At 36.4% G+C, this 18,891-nt stretch overlaps 2 protein-coding genes, 1 long non-coding RNA gene and 1 pseudogene across 3 annotated transcripts; 2 read left to right on the top strand and 2 right to left on the bottom strand.

Moving 5' to 3' along the window:
- LOC104790360 (iron-sulfur cluster assembly protein 2-like) lies at positions 150 to 6,504 on the bottom strand. Its single transcript, XM_010516093.1, has 3 exons — positions 6,225 to 6,504; positions 6,068 to 6,122; positions 150 to 465 (listed from the first exon to the last, which is right to left on the bottom strand). The coding sequence occupies exons 1-3, from the start codon at positions 6,455 to 6,457 to the stop codon at positions 454 to 456; spliced, it is 300 nt and encodes a 99-aa protein (XP_010514395.1). The 5' UTR covers positions 6,458 to 6,504; the 3' UTR covers positions 150 to 453.
- Positions 10,947 to 12,526, bottom strand: LOC104790359. Its single transcript, XR_002038595.1, has 2 exons — positions 11,723 to 12,526; positions 10,947 to 11,603 (listed from the first exon to the last, which is right to left on the bottom strand). It is a non-coding gene; the product is annotated as an uncharacterized LOC104790359 (long non-coding RNA).
- On the top strand, positions 15,366 to 15,955 carry LOC104698676 (annotated as a pseudogene).
- Positions 16,429 to 17,738, top strand: LOC104790358 (transcription and mRNA export factor SUS1-like). The gene is made up of 5 exons (XM_010516091.2): positions 16,429 to 16,598; positions 16,685 to 16,784; positions 16,907 to 17,001; positions 17,378 to 17,454; positions 17,590 to 17,738. Coding segments are annotated over exons 1-5 (354 nt in total). The 5' UTR covers positions 16,429 to 16,596; the 3' UTR covers positions 17,670 to 17,738.

The following is an 18,891-nucleotide window of genomic DNA, read 5'->3' as shown; positions in this document are numbered from 1 at the left end:
CACACGAAAGTTAACGTCCAGGCCATCATAGTTTGTGTGCTAGTCAACATAATCAAGTAAGTAATCATCAACAATGTTAGCTTACCCGGCCGTGACTAAATATCAGATGAATTAAACTGATCAAGAATCCAAGAGACAAAAATCACTAAAACAGGAAAATCAAAAAGCAGCTATATATATATATCAAAATCATCAGCTAATTTTATTCAAAGCACATACTAATTAAACAGTAAAAATGAAAACCTTCAAGAAGTAAACACACCACACTCCTTGTAGGTTTCATAAGCAGCACAGTGCTGAATATATTAGTGAAATCAGGCCTTGACGGTGTCTCCTGCGACACCACCATTATTAGCCTTTGATTGCTTCTCCTTGTAGTTATTGACTGCGGATTTGATTGTGTCTTCTGCAAACATACTGCAATGTAGCTGGACGGGTGGCAACCGAAGATGCTTAGCGATTTGCCTGACAAACATTTTACAGCAAGTGGGTGAGAGAGTTCCAAAAACATTGACTCTCGTCCATCAAAATTCTTTCACCTTAAAGGCATTCAACCTACCTAACCAATCATATCACTAGCTAGACCTGGGATATTATTGAGAGTTCCAACACAATAATGACTCATCCATTTGTTGGGTATGTTTCATGAAGTGGGCTTTTTAGGAATGGGCTTCAGTACCCATTAAACTCTTCTTCTCTAAACGTGCAATTCAAAAACTGTCGATGACGGTTTCCTCTCCGAGATTGGTAACGGACAGAGAGATGACTGAAATCTCGGAGGGGAAGTTTGATTTTGTGGTATAAATACATGAGCCCAGCCTTCTATTTCAGTATGGAAAAGAACTTCTTCTCTTTTCTATTTTTTCTTCGTCTTCTCTTCTTCTAATTTCTGATTTTGAATTTGAGAGTTTCATCTCTTTTGAATTGAGTGCACAGTTCAATTGAGAGTAGAGTAAACCCTGGAGTGAGCCGTCTTGGTTATCTTGCACCGAGATTAGGCGGTTTTTCACTCAAGTGCAGTAGATTCTCTACGGCTCTGCAACTTAAGCTTCTTTGTTCTTTCTCATTTGTTCTAAGTCTGGTTCTGTTACCAACAATCTTGAGCGAAAAATATATCTTTGTTGGTTCTATCACGATTCAGAATGCCAAAGAACTCTGCAGTGCCAGATCTGTCAAAGCTTCAACCTTTGGTTGGTTCCAATTACCGTCAATGGTCGGAGGAACTCATGTTCTTTTTCCAAGAGGTTGGCTTAGACAACGTTCTCGTTGAAGACATGTCCGAGTCTTCTACTCAAGCAGACTTGACCCAATCAAGTAAGCCAAAACCTGAAGGCTCCTTTGAAGATCACAGTCGCTCTTATCGTGGCCACATCATCAGACACCTTTCGGAGAAGTTGTTTGATATATATGTCAATTATGACTCGGCAAAGGAGATTTGGAACAACTTGAAGAAAAGATACGGGGCTGAAGATGAAGGCAAGAAACAATATGTCACTTCAAAATGGACCTCCTTTCAGATGAAGGATGATCTCCCTGTTCTCGATCAACTCCATGAGTATGAAGCCATTGTATCCAAGATTCAGGCTGAAGGCATACCAATCGATGAGCAACTGGCTGCTTTAGTGCTCATTGACAAATTGTCTCCATCATGGAATGGCTATCGATCTAAGCTGAAGCATGAGAAAAAGAAGATGTCGCTTGATGAATTGATTGCTAACATAATGATTGAGGATGCCAACAGAAATTACTTAGGTAAAAACACCGTCTCTCGTACTATTCCTGATAATGCTAATGTGGTGGAAACTTCTGGTGGTGCTAAGAACAGGTTCAAATTTAACAAAAACCAAGGGAAAAACAATGGTGTTGCCTTTAACCCATCTGTTGAATTCAAGAAGAAACTTAAATGATGGAATTGCAATAAGCCAGGACACAAAAAGCATGACTGTCGTCTGCCTCCTCAGCCAAAGGAACCCAACAAAGCTCACCTAACTGAAGATCTAATTGCTGTAACCACTGAGGTAAATGCTGCATTTGATGTGGTGGAATGGATCATTGATTCAGGTTCCACACGCCACATCTGCAGCCAAAAGACTCTTTAAAACTCTTGATGAATCTCATGGTGATAGTGTGTACTTAGGTGATGCTAGTGCTTTGCAAGTTGCTGGAGTTGGTGAAGTTTCTTTGAAATTATCTTCTGGAAGAATTTTAACTTTGACTAAGGTCTTGTTTGTCCCAAACATGCGTAGGAATTTAATTTCTAGTGCTTTGATGATGAATGTTGGGTTTAAGCAAACATATGAGGCTGGAAAATTAGTGATAACTAAGAATGGGGGGTATGTGGGAAAAGCCTTTTGTAAGGGAAATCTCTTTGTTCTTGAAATAATGAATGAAAGTGCTAGTGCTTCTGCTTACTTTGTGAGTGCTTTGGATACTTGGCATGGTAGATTAGGTCACTTAAATGTGAATTCAATCAAACGTTTAAAGCATGCTAATTTGATTCCTGATAACTTAGAAAAGGATATCTCAAAATGTGAAATTTGTGTGGAAGCTAAGCATGCTAGAAAGCCTTTTTCATATCCTGTTAATCGAAAATCTGAATTGCTTGAACTTATTCATTCTGATTTGGCTGATTTTAAAAGTACCACTAGTAGAGGTGGCAAGCATTATTACATTACATTTGTCAATGATTTTTCTAGATATACAAGAGTTTATTTATTAAGATCAAAGGATGAGGCATGTAAAATGTTTATGCAATATAAAGCTGAAGTTGAAAATCAATTAGATAGAAAAATTAAGAGGTTAAGATCAGATAGAGGTGGAGAATATGAATCTGAAATTTTAAAGTCTTTGTGTTTAAAAGAAGGTATTATTCATGAAAGAACTGCACCTTATTCTCCTCAGCAAAATGGTATTGTTGAAAGGAAAAATAGAACTTTGAAAGATATGATGAATGCTATGCTTATTAGTTCTGGATTACCTGATCAAATGTGGGGGGAAGCTATTTTATCCGCATGTTATATTTTGAATAAAGTGCCTCATAAAGGAATTTCTGTTACACCTTATGAACTTTGGAAAGGACATTCTCCTAATTTGGGTTATTTGAAAGTGTGGGGGTGTCTTGTTAAAGTTGGGTTGCCTGCTTTTAAAAGGAATGTCGTTGGTCCTAAGACTGTTGATGTTGTGCTTGTTGGCTATGCTTTGAATAGTGTTGCTTATCGTTGTTTGACTTTTAAGCATGATTCTTTGCAATTTGATAGCATGATTGAGTCTAGAGATGTTGAATTCTTTGAGAATGTGTTTCCTTTTAAAAGAAACTTAGATTCTGCTTCTTCAAGTCATTCAGCTAATAGAGTTTCTGCTTCTTCTAGTAGTTATAAAAGAATTTCTGTTGATGTTGAAGAACTAGAAGAAGTAAAAGAATGAGAACTGAAACTGATTTTGGTCCAGATTTTATTACTTCTTTTCTAGCTGAATATGATGAGATTAGCGAAGAATTTGTGTTTGCTTTCTTAATAGAAGAAGATCCAAAAACGTTATTTGAAGCTATGAAATCTGTGGATGCTATTTTTTGGAAAGAAGCAGTTAATAATGAATTTGATTCTATAATGACTAACCATACTTGGGAGATTGTTGATTTGCCTAGTGGGTGTAAAGCTATCAGGTGCAAGTGGATTTTAAAGAAAAAATTCAAGGCTGATGTCTCCATTGACAAATTCAAGGCGAGGTTGGTGGCTCAAGGATTTTCGCAAAAACAGGGAGTTGACTATTTTGACACTTATGCTCGTGTTACTAAAATTGCTTCCATTTGCATGTTGATAGTTGTTGCATCGTTTCATAAATTAGTTGTGCATCAAATGGATGTGAAAACTGCATTTTTAAATGGTGATTTGCATGAAAAAATTTATATGATGCAACCTGAGGGATTTATTATAGAAGGTCAAGAAAATAAAGTATGTAAATTGGTTAAGTCTCTTTATGGGCTTAAGCAAGCTCCTAAGCAATGGTTTGAAAATTTTAGTAACACTTTGCTAGAAAATGGTTTTGTTTCAAATGAAGGTGATACTTGTGTGTTTTCTAAAATGCATGAACATGGATATGTCATTATATGTTTATATGTAGATGACATGCTTATACTTGGTACATCTCTTGAAATTGTGTGTGAAACAAAAGTTTTCTTAAGTTCTAAGTTTGATATGAAGGATTTAGGAGAGGCTGATGTCATTCTTGGAATAAGAGTTGTAAAAACTGATTCTGGATTTTCTTTGAATCAGTCTCATTATATTGAAAAGATTCTCAAGAAATTCGGTTATTGGAATGATGAACCTTGTGCTAAAACTCCTTATGATTCATCGTTATTTTTGTGTAAGAATAGAGGAGAAAGTGTGAATCAGTCAAAATATGCTAAGGTTATAGGCAGTGTAATGTACTTGATGAATTGCACAAGACCTGATATTGCTTATGCTGTGAGTAGATTGAGTAGATATACTCATAATCATGGTTCTAATCATTGGTTAGCACTTAATCGTTTAATGCAATATCTTAAGGGGACTATTGATTGGAATTTGTGTTATTCTGGTTCTTCTTGTGTTCTTGAAGCTTATTGTGATGCTAGTTGGGTTTCAGATAATGATGAAGTAAATTATACTAGTGGCTTTGTATTTACTTTGGGTGGAGGAGGTATAGCTTAGAAATCTACAAAACAAACTTATATAGCTCGGTCTACTATGGAATCTGAACTGATTGCTCTTGAATTGGCAGGTCAAGAAGCTGAGTGGTTAAGAAACCTGCTGGCTGACTTTCCAATGATGGGAAGACCTTGTCCTTCCGTGTCCATGAGATGTGATTGTAAAGCTGCGATTGCTATAGCAATGAACAAGCTATATAATGGAAAGAAACGGCATATACGTATGAGACATAAGATGATACAAAGCTTGATTGAAGCTGGTGTGATATCACTGGAGTTTGTGAGGACAGAGAAGAATCTAGCTGATCCTCTTACGAAAGGCTTGTGTGGACCTATGGTTCTGGACACAGCAAAAGAAATGGGACTTAAGCCTCTTTCAGGTTAGTTCATTCTGGATACCAAACCAAGAATTCTGTTCAATTTTGATTTCTTGGTTCAAATTGGTCAAACGAAGGAATGATCTTAATCTGATGTTAGATAAGCTTCCAGGTTGTTGTTGGTTGGAAGGTTGAGACATATGGTCTCTTAATGATCTTATTCCTGTATGGGGGTGTGAGACAACACACACTTGATAAGTCACCTAAGTAAGTGTTAAGGTATAGGCTGCCTAACTAGATGAGTTGTTGGCTAACTCACTAGAACACTTATGATGCAGGTTTGTGTAATAGGCCCGAGAATAATTTGTATTTGATTTGTGAAACTCTCAAACATTTTCTACTTTTTCTTTTTGTTGATTCAAGTCCTAAGGACATCAACGTTTTATTTCAATTTTGAAACATGTGGGGGATTGTTGGGTATGTTTCATGAAGTGGGCTTTTTAGGAATGGGCTTCAGTACCCATTAAACTCTTCTTCTCCAAAAGTGCAAGTCAAAAACTGTCGATGACGGTTTTCTCTCCGAGATTGGTAACGGACAGAGAGATGACTGAAATCTCGGAGGGGAAGTTTGATTTTGTGGTATAAATACATGAGCCCAGCCTTCTATTTCAGTATGGAAAAGAACTTCTTCTCTTTTCTATTTTTTCTTCGTCTTCTCTTTTTCTTCTAATTTCTGATTTTGAATTTGAGAGTTTCATCTCTTTTGAATTGAGTGCACAGTTCAATTGAGAGCAGAGTAAACCCTGGAGTGAGCCGTCTTGGTTATCTTGCACCGGGATTAGGCGGTTTTTCGCTCAAGTGCAGTAGATTCTCTACGCTCTGCAACTTAAGCTTCTTTGTTCTTTCTCATTTGTTCTGAGTCTGATTCTGATTCTGTTACCAACACCATTCACCTTAAAAGGCATTCATTCAATCTACCTAAAACTAATACCGAGCTGGTGGTAGTAGAACTTTGGTAGTAGAGACATGAATAGAAAAATAGTATAAATTTTAGCAGGGGACTTACGCGTTCTTGATAGTCAAAACATCCTCTATCGTTTTGCCATTGATCCATTCGGAAGCTGAAACCAAACCAACAATAAATTAAAATCGCTCAAGTCCTAATAATACTAGTACGTACTAAGGGCCTAAAAATCCCGATGCTGGTCAATAAGACGACATACCGACGGAAAAAGAGGCTCATGAGGTCTCCGTAGGAAGGAGATCCTACCAATCCAGTGCCAACGTCAGGGTCATCCCTGTTGAAGGACCCAACATTCCGAGGGTTTTCAAAGTGGTCGATTACATTCTCGTGGTACAATCGACGCCCAACCCCTCCGCCTCCTAGTGGACACGCCGTCGGACTCCTTAGCCCTAGAAAAGCCTTTTTCGCGGTTTGCCTCAGCATCATCATCATTGGATTTTTTTCGGATATTTCTTATAGCCCAGAGGACCCCCAAAAACTTTTGTGGTTCAAGTCCTAAATATAGAAAGCCCACTAAGATTACAGCTTGGCTCTGTATGAAAAAACAGAGATGGACGCTCAGATCCGCCCACCTTGTTTATGCGAGACTTGTCTTTCTACAAGTCTGATTTTGTCCCAGTCTCAAAGAGTAACCGCTGCATCTTTGCATCCGTTGCTAGATATAGTCCATTAGACCAATGGGAAGATGTTTTTGGATCCTAGAGATTTGATTTATTAGGATGGGATAAGGATAGATATTTTGGTAGATTAAAAATCAAAATATACATGATTCATGTATAACGTACTTAGGATATATGATTATGATATATATACTCATAATTCATATCTTATATAATAAAATATCTTTACATTATTATGATTAAACACAAGAGAGCAACTTCGATCTTCATCTTGGCGTGGTATGTATCAAAGTACTATCTGAACTTGTGATCAAAAAAGTTTCATCTAGAAAAAAGAAAGAGTTATTTCGAGGTGATTGCTAAAGGGACCAAAATCTCATATCCCCACCCAACTGATATAGTGCGTGACAATTTCAAACTCGAGTTCTATTATATGGAGCTAACTAAGAAAAATATGTCATGTCATATATTATTTTTAAAAAATAAATCAAAACTAAATTCAAAAAACAAAACAAATCAAAGATTAAAGAAACAAAATTTGTAGATTTTTTTATTAAGGAAATTATATGCCGGGTTGAGTTTATAAAAAAAAAAGGTTAGAATTTACATTTTTGAATTATATGTAGATTTGGGTTTACAAAAGAGGGTTAAAGTTTAGATTTTGTAATTAAAGAAAATGATATGTCGGTTTTGATTTATAAAAGAGTGGTTAGCCTTTAGGATTTAGATTTTATTATTAAACAAAATTATATGTTGGTTTCAATTTAAAATAAGGTTTAGGATTTAAATTTATAATTAAATAAAATTATATTTCAGTTGAGGTTTGTAATTAAATGGTTAGGGTTTTATATTTTTATCTTATTAAATTATGCTGATTTGTTTTAAATAATTTATTTAGATAATATTAATTATTTAATTTGTTTGATTAAATTATATGATAAATTTTGATGGGTTAATTAAGAGGAGGTGAATAAGAGAGGTACCTTTGGGACTAACCCAATAATTGTCCTATTAGACAAGTTATTTGTTACTTAAAAATAAAATAAGATTATATTTGTTTGTTAAATTTTTTCTTTCTTTCTTTACTGTTTAAGATTGTATAATTGTATTTCGATTTTTAATTTTATAATTTAACTCCCGGCATACCGCTAGATAATATGTTTTTTACATAATATTAATTTAATCAACTTAATTATATTATATATATAATTTTAATATTGATAATGTTAACAAAATAATAAAATGATGTTTTACCTGTGTAGCACATAGTTAATGATATTTTACCTAGAATTCTTTAAAATGAAGAACCCTAATAAAGTAAATAAAATTTCTAATTTAAATTTGTAATAAATCAAACACTATGCTCAATTATATTTGAAATTATTTTAATTTATTTTTAATATGACTATGAACCATCCTCCTATTTTTTTTTTTAGAGTGATATATATCCATTTACCATGAAAACAAAAAAGATAAGAGTTCAAACTTCAAATCGAAATGTGAATTTTTAAAACAGTTGGGTGAAATCTTCTAAAATGAAAAAAAATAAAGCTGAAACAGATCTCTCCTCCTATCTTTTGTTCTTTTCCGCCGTATGCATTACAGAACGGACAAGGTCCACTCAAATGAAAAGATCACGCGATATTTTTAGCTTTTATAAGGGGACCTCTTATATATCTCCAATAACACTCCTCATTTTGAAGGGAGCAAATCATTAAAATGAAGATTTGAGAGTTGGTTGTTCCAACAATAACCCTTCCAAAAATAGTTTTAAAGCTAATTAATTTGCAATATAGTCTTTAATGTTTCTAAAATTCACTAATAATGATAGAAACTCATAAATAACATAACATATATTTTATATATTATACAACATAAAATATTCTTTATTTTATTATACAATACACATTATTACATAATAAAAGTTACATGATAATATAAATTACATACATAATGATTAAAACTTTCATATAAATATATATATATATAACACAATAAAAATTATATCAAAAAATATTAAAAAAATATAATATCTTATATGATAAAACAAAATAATATGTAATTTTCAAAAAACATAAAAGAAAATTACATGTAAAAGAATAAAATTACTCAATATAACTATTTTCATTGTGCTCCCATATATGGTAAATTATTGCATTATTGTTTTTTTTGTAAATGGTATATCTTTTATATGTCAATAATTTTAATTTAGGGTCTTTGAATTTATATAGGTATATATATTTATAACACTTGAATTTGATAAAATTATTTGTAAGATATGTATATTAGAAGGACTAAAATGAAATTTGTAAAAATATTTGAGGGTCTCAATAGTGCACCCTCAAATTTGAGGGTTCACTATTCAAACCCTTAAAAATTAAGGATGTAAGGACCTGTTGGGATTCAAAAACCTTTCAAATTTAAAAGTTAGAGGGTCTGTTGGAGTTGCTCAAAGAGGTGTGAAATGTTTTGTTATTGTGCTCAGTAGATTTTGAAATTGTAGGAGGAAAAAATTATTGTCCTGACACGTTAAAAGGAAAAGGATTTTACTAGTTAGGCACGCTGTTGGTAACTTTCTGACAAGTGACAACACTGACAAGTGACAACCCCACAATGGTCAATAACCACTATGATGGTTTTTGGTTTAAAACTTTAAAGTAAAACCAAGGGTTGAACAGTAAACCGATGTCAATTTTAGAACCCTAGAAACTTAATTAGACATATTTAGATCATCATTAGTGGGAGCAACGATGAGCATTTCTCAAAAAATAAAAAGAATTATTTTTATTTCAAATTTTCTTTTTTCATTTATTTTTTAATATATGATCCAGTAAATAAATGACACTTGTCTCATTTCTTATGAGAATCGATTCTCAAGTTGCTCTAAAGAGAGTCGTTTCTCCTACTTTTCTCTTCTCTCTTCTTTTTTTTTTTTTTTATAAGAGTATTTGCATGAGCAATCCCCAATAATTATGCTCTTAGACAGATATAGTAAGAAATATATCCTCAAGTATTTAGCTTGCCACATCGTTACGAGAAAAAAATATACTGTATATAAGTATAAAAAATGGGTTAAACCGTGAATGTGATTGGAATATGTATGGGGTTCGACCGGTTTAATAAATCCCTAGCCATGGCATGAGACTGGCGAGGCGTCATAAAAATAGATAGAGATAATTTTGTTTGTGATAGTCTATGACATAGAGAGGTTATAAAGAAAAAAAAAACCAGAAAATATGTCTCGGTTGTTGCAAATTGGGTTGGCGAGATAAGTCAGAAACACTCAATGTGGTGGTGGGATTCGAGGCTTCTCGTCGGAGGGGAGGGCGTCATCACCGTATCTGTTGCTTCCGTATGAGGTCGTGGGAGATTCTCCGGGCGGTGGCAAAGTGGTGAATTTAAACTTTTATGATCCGACGAAAAAGAAGACAGTGAGGGTTCCTAACCAAACGATTCCAGAGAAGCTTAGCAAGTCGAGCTTCATCGGGTCGTCAATGGGATGGGTGGGTCAACTAAGCACCAAGGATCTAACCCTACACCTGACCAACATTTTCAATCCAATGGCCACCATATCATCCCAAAAGGTCATCTCGCTACCTCCGCTTCTACCCATGCGCTCCTCGCTTGAATCCACCAGACCTCTGTATAAGATGATTAAGTGCATGTCTCTATCCTCTCCCCCTGACCAAGAAGACCCATCATCGTGTAAAGTTTCCCTCAAGTGGGGAAGTTCCATCTCATTCTGTTAGCTAGGAGGAGTCTCATCGTGGATCCCCTACAGACTCAAAGATTCAGGTGTTCTCTACTCAGACAAATATTCCGTCTTTTATATTACTGAAACAACCCTACCCATTTTTAAATAGCAGAGCCACAGCCAAAGGTCTTGAATCGAGTATCAATGATCTGACCGGAATCATCGACCTTAATCTGGAGGCTCATAAGGTCCTCGTAGACAGGAGCTCCTACCAATCTTGTGCCAACGTCAAGGTCGTTCCTGTTGAAGGACCCAACGTTCCTAGGGTTTTCAAAGAAGTAGATCACATTCTCGTGGTACAATCGACGCCCTAACCCTAGAGGAGACGCCCATAGCCCTAGATAAGCTTTTCTCGACGTTTGCCTTATCATCATCATACTCACTCTCTCTCACTCTTTTTCCGAATTCAAGCGGAGTTTGTTTTATATATGAGTGGACAGTGAAAGTTCTAACAATTTCTTTAATTAGAAATTAATAATCATCTTTAGTTTATATCTTCCACAATATCATATACTAATTATTTTGAACATGTGATACTAAATAGTAATCAGAAACAGTAAAAGGTTTCTATATTGAAAATGGCTTGAGAAGCTTACAAATTTGATATCCAACGTACAAGGTAGTTAGCGATGATAACCAAATCTAGTCTCTCATTCTAACCAAACATATGATAAGTATTGGAAAATGTCTCATCAAAAAGAAACAGAACAAATGATTTGATATAACCAACATATATATATATATATAGAGAGAAAAAGGAATCCAAATCTTGAGAATAAGACTCAAAGCTAAGCAAGAGCAGGCATGTCCTTGAGCCACTGGTCCAATGACTTACCAATAGAGTAAACAATAAACCCTATCTTCTTCAGTTTCTCTGCATCAACAACATTTCTTCCATCGAAGACAAATGCTGGTTTCTGCATATTTTCAAAGATCCGCTCATAGTCAAGTGTCTTAAAATCCTCCCACTCAGTTAACAAGAGATTCCGTGAGCGTCTTTGGTGGCAGCATAAGCGTCCCAAGCGACTGAGACTTGTTTCACAGTGGTTGGAATAATGAGTTGGAGGTGAAGTGGATGGTCCCAGTCGAACTTGTTCATGGTTAAGTCTCTTTGGATCTGTTCTTCAGTGACTTGTGGATGATAGATGTTTTCTCGGTTTTAAAGAAAGCATAGGAAGTTTTGGGTCTTCCTTCGATTCGTTGTCTGGGAAAATGAGAAAAGAGAGAGTGTGAGAGGGAGGAAGAGAGAAAGGGGAAACAGAGGAGATCAAGAAGAAGCAGTGACAAGTGTGTGTGAGAGCGAGGGAAGGAAGAAAGGGCTACTTCGGTAACTTTGGCTTTTTAAGAAGTGAAAGAGGACTTTTTGCTTCAGCAAGAAGATTCGACGTGGCAAGGCTTTGAGCTTTCCATTACTTTCTTTAGTAAATAGGGATCATCCTCGAACATCAGATCAATGCAATAATTATTCCATAAAACACTAAAGAAAGTAGCATCACAATGCAGAAGAAGACTCGGTTGGGGTCAATAGCTAATAAACATTGAAACAACTTAGCTAAAACAATTGAAAATTAAGCATAAAACAACCAAACCAAACACACCTCTCCTATCATATCTACTGTTTGGCGAATTTCGAAGGCTCAGATCTACGCCGACCAACCGATTCGTGAGGGAGCAGCGGGTCAATATTGCCGACTTCACCAGATGAGCCGACCATGTCGTCCCTCTCGATCCCCAATTCGCCAAATAGTGCCTGCCGACCGCCAACCTCTCTGAACATCTCATTCTCAAGCTCGCCGATCAATGTCTGCTGACCGTCAATCTCACCATCTCCTTCATTCCCCGATTTGATGACCCGCACTCACTGACTCCCGACCATAAATCCCGTGGCACCACTCTCAAGTATGACGCCCTCAAGGCCGACACCGATCATAACGTCTCCCGAATCCACTCGACGAGCCCGGCCAATCCAGGTCATCGCATGCCTTAGCCAACTTCAATGCGCCTTATCCAATCTCCGATCAAGAAATAGGAGCAGCGACAGCAGGTCCCAATTGAAGAACGACGGCAACATAAATTAGGGTTTACCAATTGGGCAAGCACAACAAAAAAGAGGAGAAAGAATAGAGGAAGCAANGATAGATGTTTTCTCGGTTTTAAAGAAAGCATAGGAAGTTTTGGGTCTTCCTTCGATTCGTTGTCTGGGAAAATGAGAAAAGAGAGAGTGTGAGAGGGAGGAAGAGAGAAAGGGGAAACAGAGGAGATCAAGAAGAAGCAGTGACAAGTGTGTGTGAGAGCGAGGGAAGGAAGAAAGGGCTACTTCGGTAACTTTGGCTTTTTAAGAAGTGAAAGAGGACTTTTTGCTTCAGCAAGAAGATTCGACGTGGCAAGGCTTTGAGCTTTCCATTACTTTCTTTAGTAAATAGGGATCATCCTCGAACATCAGATCAATGCAATAATTATTCCATAAAACACTAAAGAAAGTAGCATCACAATGCAGAAGAAGACTCGGTTGGGGTCAATAGCTAATAAACATTGAAACAACTTAGCTAAAACAATTGAAAATTAAGCATAAAACAACCAAACCAAACACACCTCTCCTATCATATCTACTGTTTGGCGAATTTCGAAGGCTCAGATCTACGCCGACCAACCGATTCGTGAGGGAGCAGCGGGTCAATATTGCCGACTTCACCAGATGAGCCGACCATGTCGTCCCTCTCGATCCCCAATTCGCCAAATAGTGCCTGCCGACCGCCAACCTCTCTGAACATCTCATTCTCAAGCTCGCCGATCAATGTCTGCTGACCGTCAATCTCACCATCTCCTTCATTCCCCGATTTGATGACCCGCACTCACTGACTCCCGACCATAAATCCCGTGGCACCACTCTCAAGTATGACGCCCTCAAGGCCGACACCGATCATAACGTCTCCCGAATCCACTCGACGAGCCCGGCCAATCCAGGTCATCGCATGCCTTAGCCAACTTCAATGCGCCTTATCCAATCTCCGATCAAGAAATAGGAGCAGCGACAGCAGGTCCCAATTGAAGAACGACGGCAACATAAATTAGGGTTTACCAATTGGGCAAGCACAACAAAAAAGAGGAGAAAGAATAGAGGAAGCAAGAAAAGTAAAACAGTAATAAAGAGTTGGAGAGAGAGATTTACCTTTTTTATGAAGAGAAGCAAGTGAAGAAAAATATAAGAAGGGAGGAGACATAAATAAGTAATAAAAACGGAAATTATACTGTAAAAGTCTATTACCTTGATCTGCGTTAAGTTCATTCGTGGAATTTTTTCGAATACAGCGCCCAACGCTCAGCGAAGACCATTGTTTCGAACTCGTTTCCCGAGGAGATCCGGAGCACTTAGTTGCGAGCTGGCATATAAATGCACGTTTTTTTAGCATGTCCGTCTATCGCAGAAAGATTACCGCTCTTTGGAATAAAAAGAGAATTATTGTTGGATATGGGTTTTGCCCCTATATGCCACTCGGCCCAACAAGTCCTGCTAAACATATCAATTTAGAATTTTGGTCCGACGAATTGAGGGAAGGCCCAATATGCTAAACAGGCTAACTGCAGAGGACTATTTCGAGAATTCGCGCTGGAACCCTAGGTAACCCTAGATCAACAGTCGCCTATAAAAGCATATAACATTTATTGGAATCACTATTTAGACCCCCAGACATTACCTAGAGAACAATATTTTGCATCGAAATCCGAGTTTATTGCCTTCTTTGTAATTCGTTTCCACTTTTGAACTCGTCATTTTTCTGCTCGTTAGCTTGTCTGTAAGCTGACGAACATAATCTTGACTCTTTGTAAGTGACAACCTTATTTCTCGTTAATAAAAGGATCAGCTCCATTCTTATTCTGTAAAATTTTGTTTATTAATATTGTATGAAACTCAGTACAATCATCTGTTCAGATTTCATCTGTTCAGATTTCATATGAGTATTTTTCGGATTTTGAGTTTGGATATTCAAAACTTCGGTTCGGGTTTTGAGTTTGGGACAGTTCTGACTATGTGAACAACCACAATTCTAAACTGCAAAGGGTCAGATTTCAGTTTCTGAATTATTTGCAGAAAAACAAGTCTGATTACCACGAGAGCTTGTCTCAATTAGACTAATTCTAGATTCTGTATAGTTTTGATCATCTTCTTCGTATATGGGATTGCTAAATTCAGGGAATGCGGCTCAATGAAGTAGTAGACAGAGCTAGAGCGAGATATGGTTAAATCGGAAGAATTTGGAAAACCATCACATGTCTCTTCGTGTTAATGGTTTTGTGACTTGTTCCGTTGTATCTGATATAGAACATATATCCTCTGTTTTCAGTCTCTTTGTTGCTGTTAAAACGAATCAGAAACAAGTTTTATGTTAAGTTTGTTTAAAATTTTAGAAAATGCAATCATTTTTAAGAACCCCAAATATAGCAACTATCAATGGACTCATGAAATTAATAAGTTCTTAATCTAACTTTTTTACAAAATTAATAATAAAAGAGAATATTGCACTCACACTTACTTTCACCCAAAATATTCACACACACACACCCACTTTTTGCTATAGGTATACTTTTGTCCTATACAATTACATATTACCCCTCTCTTTCCATGTTACCAATCTCGATTTTTTTTTCTTTTCCTTTGTCCATTTTCTCTTCTACTTTATCCAACCTCACCTTTTTTTTTTCTTTTTTTCTCGCTATCATCTTCTCACAAAATTCTCAGTTCTCAGTTCTCACTACCTCGTATAATAATTTTTTTATTTCAATAAGATAAAAGAATTACCAAATCAACGACCAATTCTCTCACAAACCCTTTAATCCCCAAATGTTTCTTAAACTCTCATCTTCTATCTTCCGTTCCACAATCTTGCCAATTTCAACCAAACTCATCTTCAAATTACTATCTTACCATCATCAATCTCTCTGTCGTCTGCTCTCTTCCTCCTTAACAATGTCAGATTCACCTAACTCCCCTTTTATTCCAACAGCCACTAAACCCGAATTGCTTCTCTCACTCAAATTCCATCTGGGTTCTTGCTTCAGCAACGATCCAATAGCTCCTCCACCAAACCATCTTATCATTGTTATAAGTGAAGCAAGCGTAGTTGGCAAAGACGCATCCATCAACAAGCTTCGACAAGTTCGTCAAAGTCTTCATTTTGTCGTCACAGTAGATTGACGGTAAATATTAATTCTTTGACTTTAAAGATGAGTTTTTGTCAATGGTTGAGAAAGATGAGCTTCTTGAGCACGCACTTGTTGAGATTACAAAGGGATACCTAAGAAGCAGATTCAAGAGTTCATGGGTAAAGGGTACGATATTGTTTCGAGAGTCAATATCCAATGAGTTAAGACGTAGAGGAAGATTCTTGGGAGCTCTGCTGTGTTTGTTTTCATTGTTGCGAAGAGTGAGCTTGTGATGGTTGAGAGGTTGGCTGATGGAGAACAGAGAGTCATGAGGAGTTGCTTGTTAGAGTTGCTACAACAAGAGAAGAGATTATGTTGTTTCTTTGGGTTAATGACCACATGGTCAGATTCTAATGGATGTGCTTAAATAGTCTATAGTTATAAATTATAAGAATGAACAAGATTCATCGGCAGTTGTTCGAGTGAGTTGTTGTTGTTGTCGTTCCCTCCTAGAGAGACCTTTTCCATTAGCACATCCATTAAACTCTGACCATGTGGTCATTAACCCCAAGAAACAATTTAATCTCTTCTCTTGTTCATTCTCATAATTTGAAACATTGGATACCACATGATCAGAGTTTAAATTGACGTGAATAGTGTAAAAAAACTCCAAAAAGTATACCACTAGCAAAAAGTATGTCAAAGTGAAAGAACTTTGTTTCAAAGTAGGTGTATATGCAAATCACCTATAATAAAATTTGTTTTAAGCAATTTTGGTTAGATCGTTTGATGGAGATGCCCTTATATATATAAGCAAAGGCCAACCTTATAAACGGCACGTAGTTTCTATCCACTGGTAAACAAGTTTTGTTTTGGGACTAACTTAAACAAACGGCAGGTAGTTTTAATGACTAAAATGTAAGTGAGTGATCTCCTCGTCTGCTTTCTTCTTCGTGCGACATACAGTTCTGGGTTTGCTGAAGATTATTCTGGAAAAAAAAATTCCTCCATCACAAATTTGATTCGTGTTCTTGAAACGATCGATTCAAAATCACATGTACGTATAACATAATCGTATTCCCTTCTTCTATGAACCTTCGATTTCCCTTTTTTTTCGATTTCTCGCTTGTTTTTCTTGATCAGGAAACACTCGGTGAACCGGCCTCCGACACCTGATAAAGACGATGCAGCTGAAGGATTCGAGAAAGACGAGGTCACGCTTCGTGAAATCATTAACGTCAAGGTTTCTTTTTTCAACAGCGAAATCGATTTCAATTACTGTTGATTGGAGTTTTTGATTGAAAGGTTTAATTTTTTGTTGTTGTTGTTGTTGTTGTTGTTGGGGGGAATGACATGGTGGTATAGTTGGTGGAGAGTGGAGAGAAGGAGAATCTAATGGAGCTTGTGAGAGATAGATTGGTCGAGTGTGGTTGGAAAGATGAGATGAGAATTGCTTGCAGGTTCTTTTATTATACCTTTTTAACCTAAATCAATCAAGTTTTGATTCTGATCAATCTTTTGAAGTTGGTGTAGTTGTTGCTAGTGCCTTATTAGGGTTTGGTTAAAGCTTCTTAGTTTGCCTATAAGTTTAGTGAAGAGGCATCATTGATTCTAAGAGTTTCCTCTGAAGTCTCAGTTATGTTTTGAGGTTTAAGAGTTTCGAAATTGGTTAATTGTTGTTGTTGTTGTTGATGATGCAAAGCTAAGATTTTTCAGCTTTTTCTTTTGTACTGTTAACTGAATTGGATTCGAACAAGTGAACTATCTTTGTTTGAGAAGTTGGTTTTTGTTTGGTGGATTAGCTTACATTTGAAAGCTCTTCTTTTGGGAATGCAGGGAGCATGTTAAGAAGAAAGGGAGAAAAGATGTTACAGTTGATGAACTGATCCGAGTGATCACTCCAAAAGGCAGAGGTAAAAAAGATAAACGGATGAGTTCATTTAAGATTTAGCGGAACATGGAAAAACCAGTTTCTTATGTCCCGCTGATTCGTTGAGTTAGTAATCTTGAATTTTGTTTCTATTGATGTTCTTTGTGTGTGTTTGCAGCTTCAGTACCAGATTCCGTGAAGGCAGAGCTGTTGAACAGAATTCAAAACTTCATTGTATCAGCTGCTCTTTGTGTGTGATCTCAAGCCTAAAGCTCTCGACTTCTACTTCAAAGATTGTGCTTACACGGTGAGAAATTCTAACTTAGAAGAAAAATTGTTCTGACTTAATCACTTTTGTTTTTTGAAAATTGTTCTGTGAAGTAGTAGTAATTTTTGCCTATATTAAACATTGTTTTGATTTNTTCAGTACCAGATTCCGTGAAGGCAGAGCTGTTGAACAGAATTCAAAACTTCATTGTATCAGCTGCTCTTTGACTTTGTTTTGACATACTTTACTACGAAGATGGTGTTTGTCTCTATGGTTGTGGTTTCTACTTGTAGCCAAACACTAACCATATCATCTCTGCTGTTGTAGAATTAGCATTTTCATATTTCAACTCGTTTTTGTGCCAAATGAAACGTTGCCATACTCAAGAATATGTTGTCGCAGTAGTGGATTTTGGATAAACATGGAACAAGATATATATAAACATGTAGAAATTAATGAGAGCACGAGATCTGAAAATGTTTTTTTCAATACTTGTGAGATATATATCTGGAATCGGGATATTATGTAGCAGAACCAACCTCGTGTAGGTCTCTACAAGAAACTACCGAAGTTAGATTGTACAGTCAGATCAGTACTCATATGCTTAAAAGTTAAACTTGTTAGGACAATTTTTTATTTTCGTTACACAAGCAAACACAACAAATAGTAACTCACATCATTTTTTTTTGGCTCTGTTTCAAAAGAGTATCGAATCTCTCACAAACACAGACACATACTCACACATCAGACACGACACGAATGAGAGTAGTCGCTTATCCTGCAGAGCCTCTCCCCCCTTTGATCTTGAAGACATCATTCATTACTAGTGTTTAACTTATAGTAATGAATGACAACGACTTGCGACGTGCCCACTATTTGTAAAAATATGGATTTGTCAACGTCAATATTAATTGATGTATATGTTAGTGTATCAAGTAGCATTAATACAATTAGAGTATATATAAAGGAACAACTATCATGATCCATTATTACACGAAACCAAAGTCATACTTACCAGTTACTCCAAACATATTTGCATTCTCTGCTAACCGCAACAGCTATGAACTTAAGGTTAGCAGGACACGAGCATCGTGTTCGTGTCTCCCTAGTTGACCATCGCAATGTTTTGGATGCTTGCGATCGTTCATATGGTTTAGGCTGCTCTTGTAGTGAAAGCAAGTTTACTATCCACTTGAAATGTATATTCGTGTT

The sequence above is a fragment of the Camelina sativa genome, chromosome 6, assembly GCF_000633955.1.
Source record: "Camelina sativa cultivar DH55 chromosome 6, Cs, whole genome shotgun sequence".
Taxonomy (NCBI): domain Eukaryota; kingdom Viridiplantae; phylum Streptophyta; class Magnoliopsida; order Brassicales; family Brassicaceae; genus Camelina; species Camelina sativa.
The sequence above is the reverse complement of the archived record's forward strand: the minus strand, read 5'-3'. Positions and strand labels throughout refer to the sequence as shown.

What these genes read in the sequence shown, in the direction of transcription:
- LOC104790358 (XM_010516091.2), top strand. An exon ending in GTGAAATCATTAACGTCAAG is followed by an intron (nt 16,785 to 16,906) that starts GTTTCTTTTTTC and finishes ATGGTGGTATAG; the next exon opens with TTGGTGGAGAGTGGAGAGAA. An exon ending in GAGATGAGAATTGCTTGCAG is followed by an intron (nt 17,002 to 17,377) that starts GTTCTTTTATTA and finishes TTGGGAATGCAG; the next exon opens with GGAGCATGTTAAGAAGAAAG.
- LOC104790360 (XM_010516093.1), bottom strand. Translation starts at nt 6,457, where the DNA reads ATGATGATGATGCTGAGGCAAACCGCGAAAAAGGCTTTTCTAGGGCTA. An exon ending in ATGAGCCTCTTTTTCCGTCG is followed by an intron (nt 6,123 to 6,224) that starts GTATGTCGTCTT and finishes GTTTGGTTTCAG; the next exon opens with CTTCCGAATGGATCAATGGC.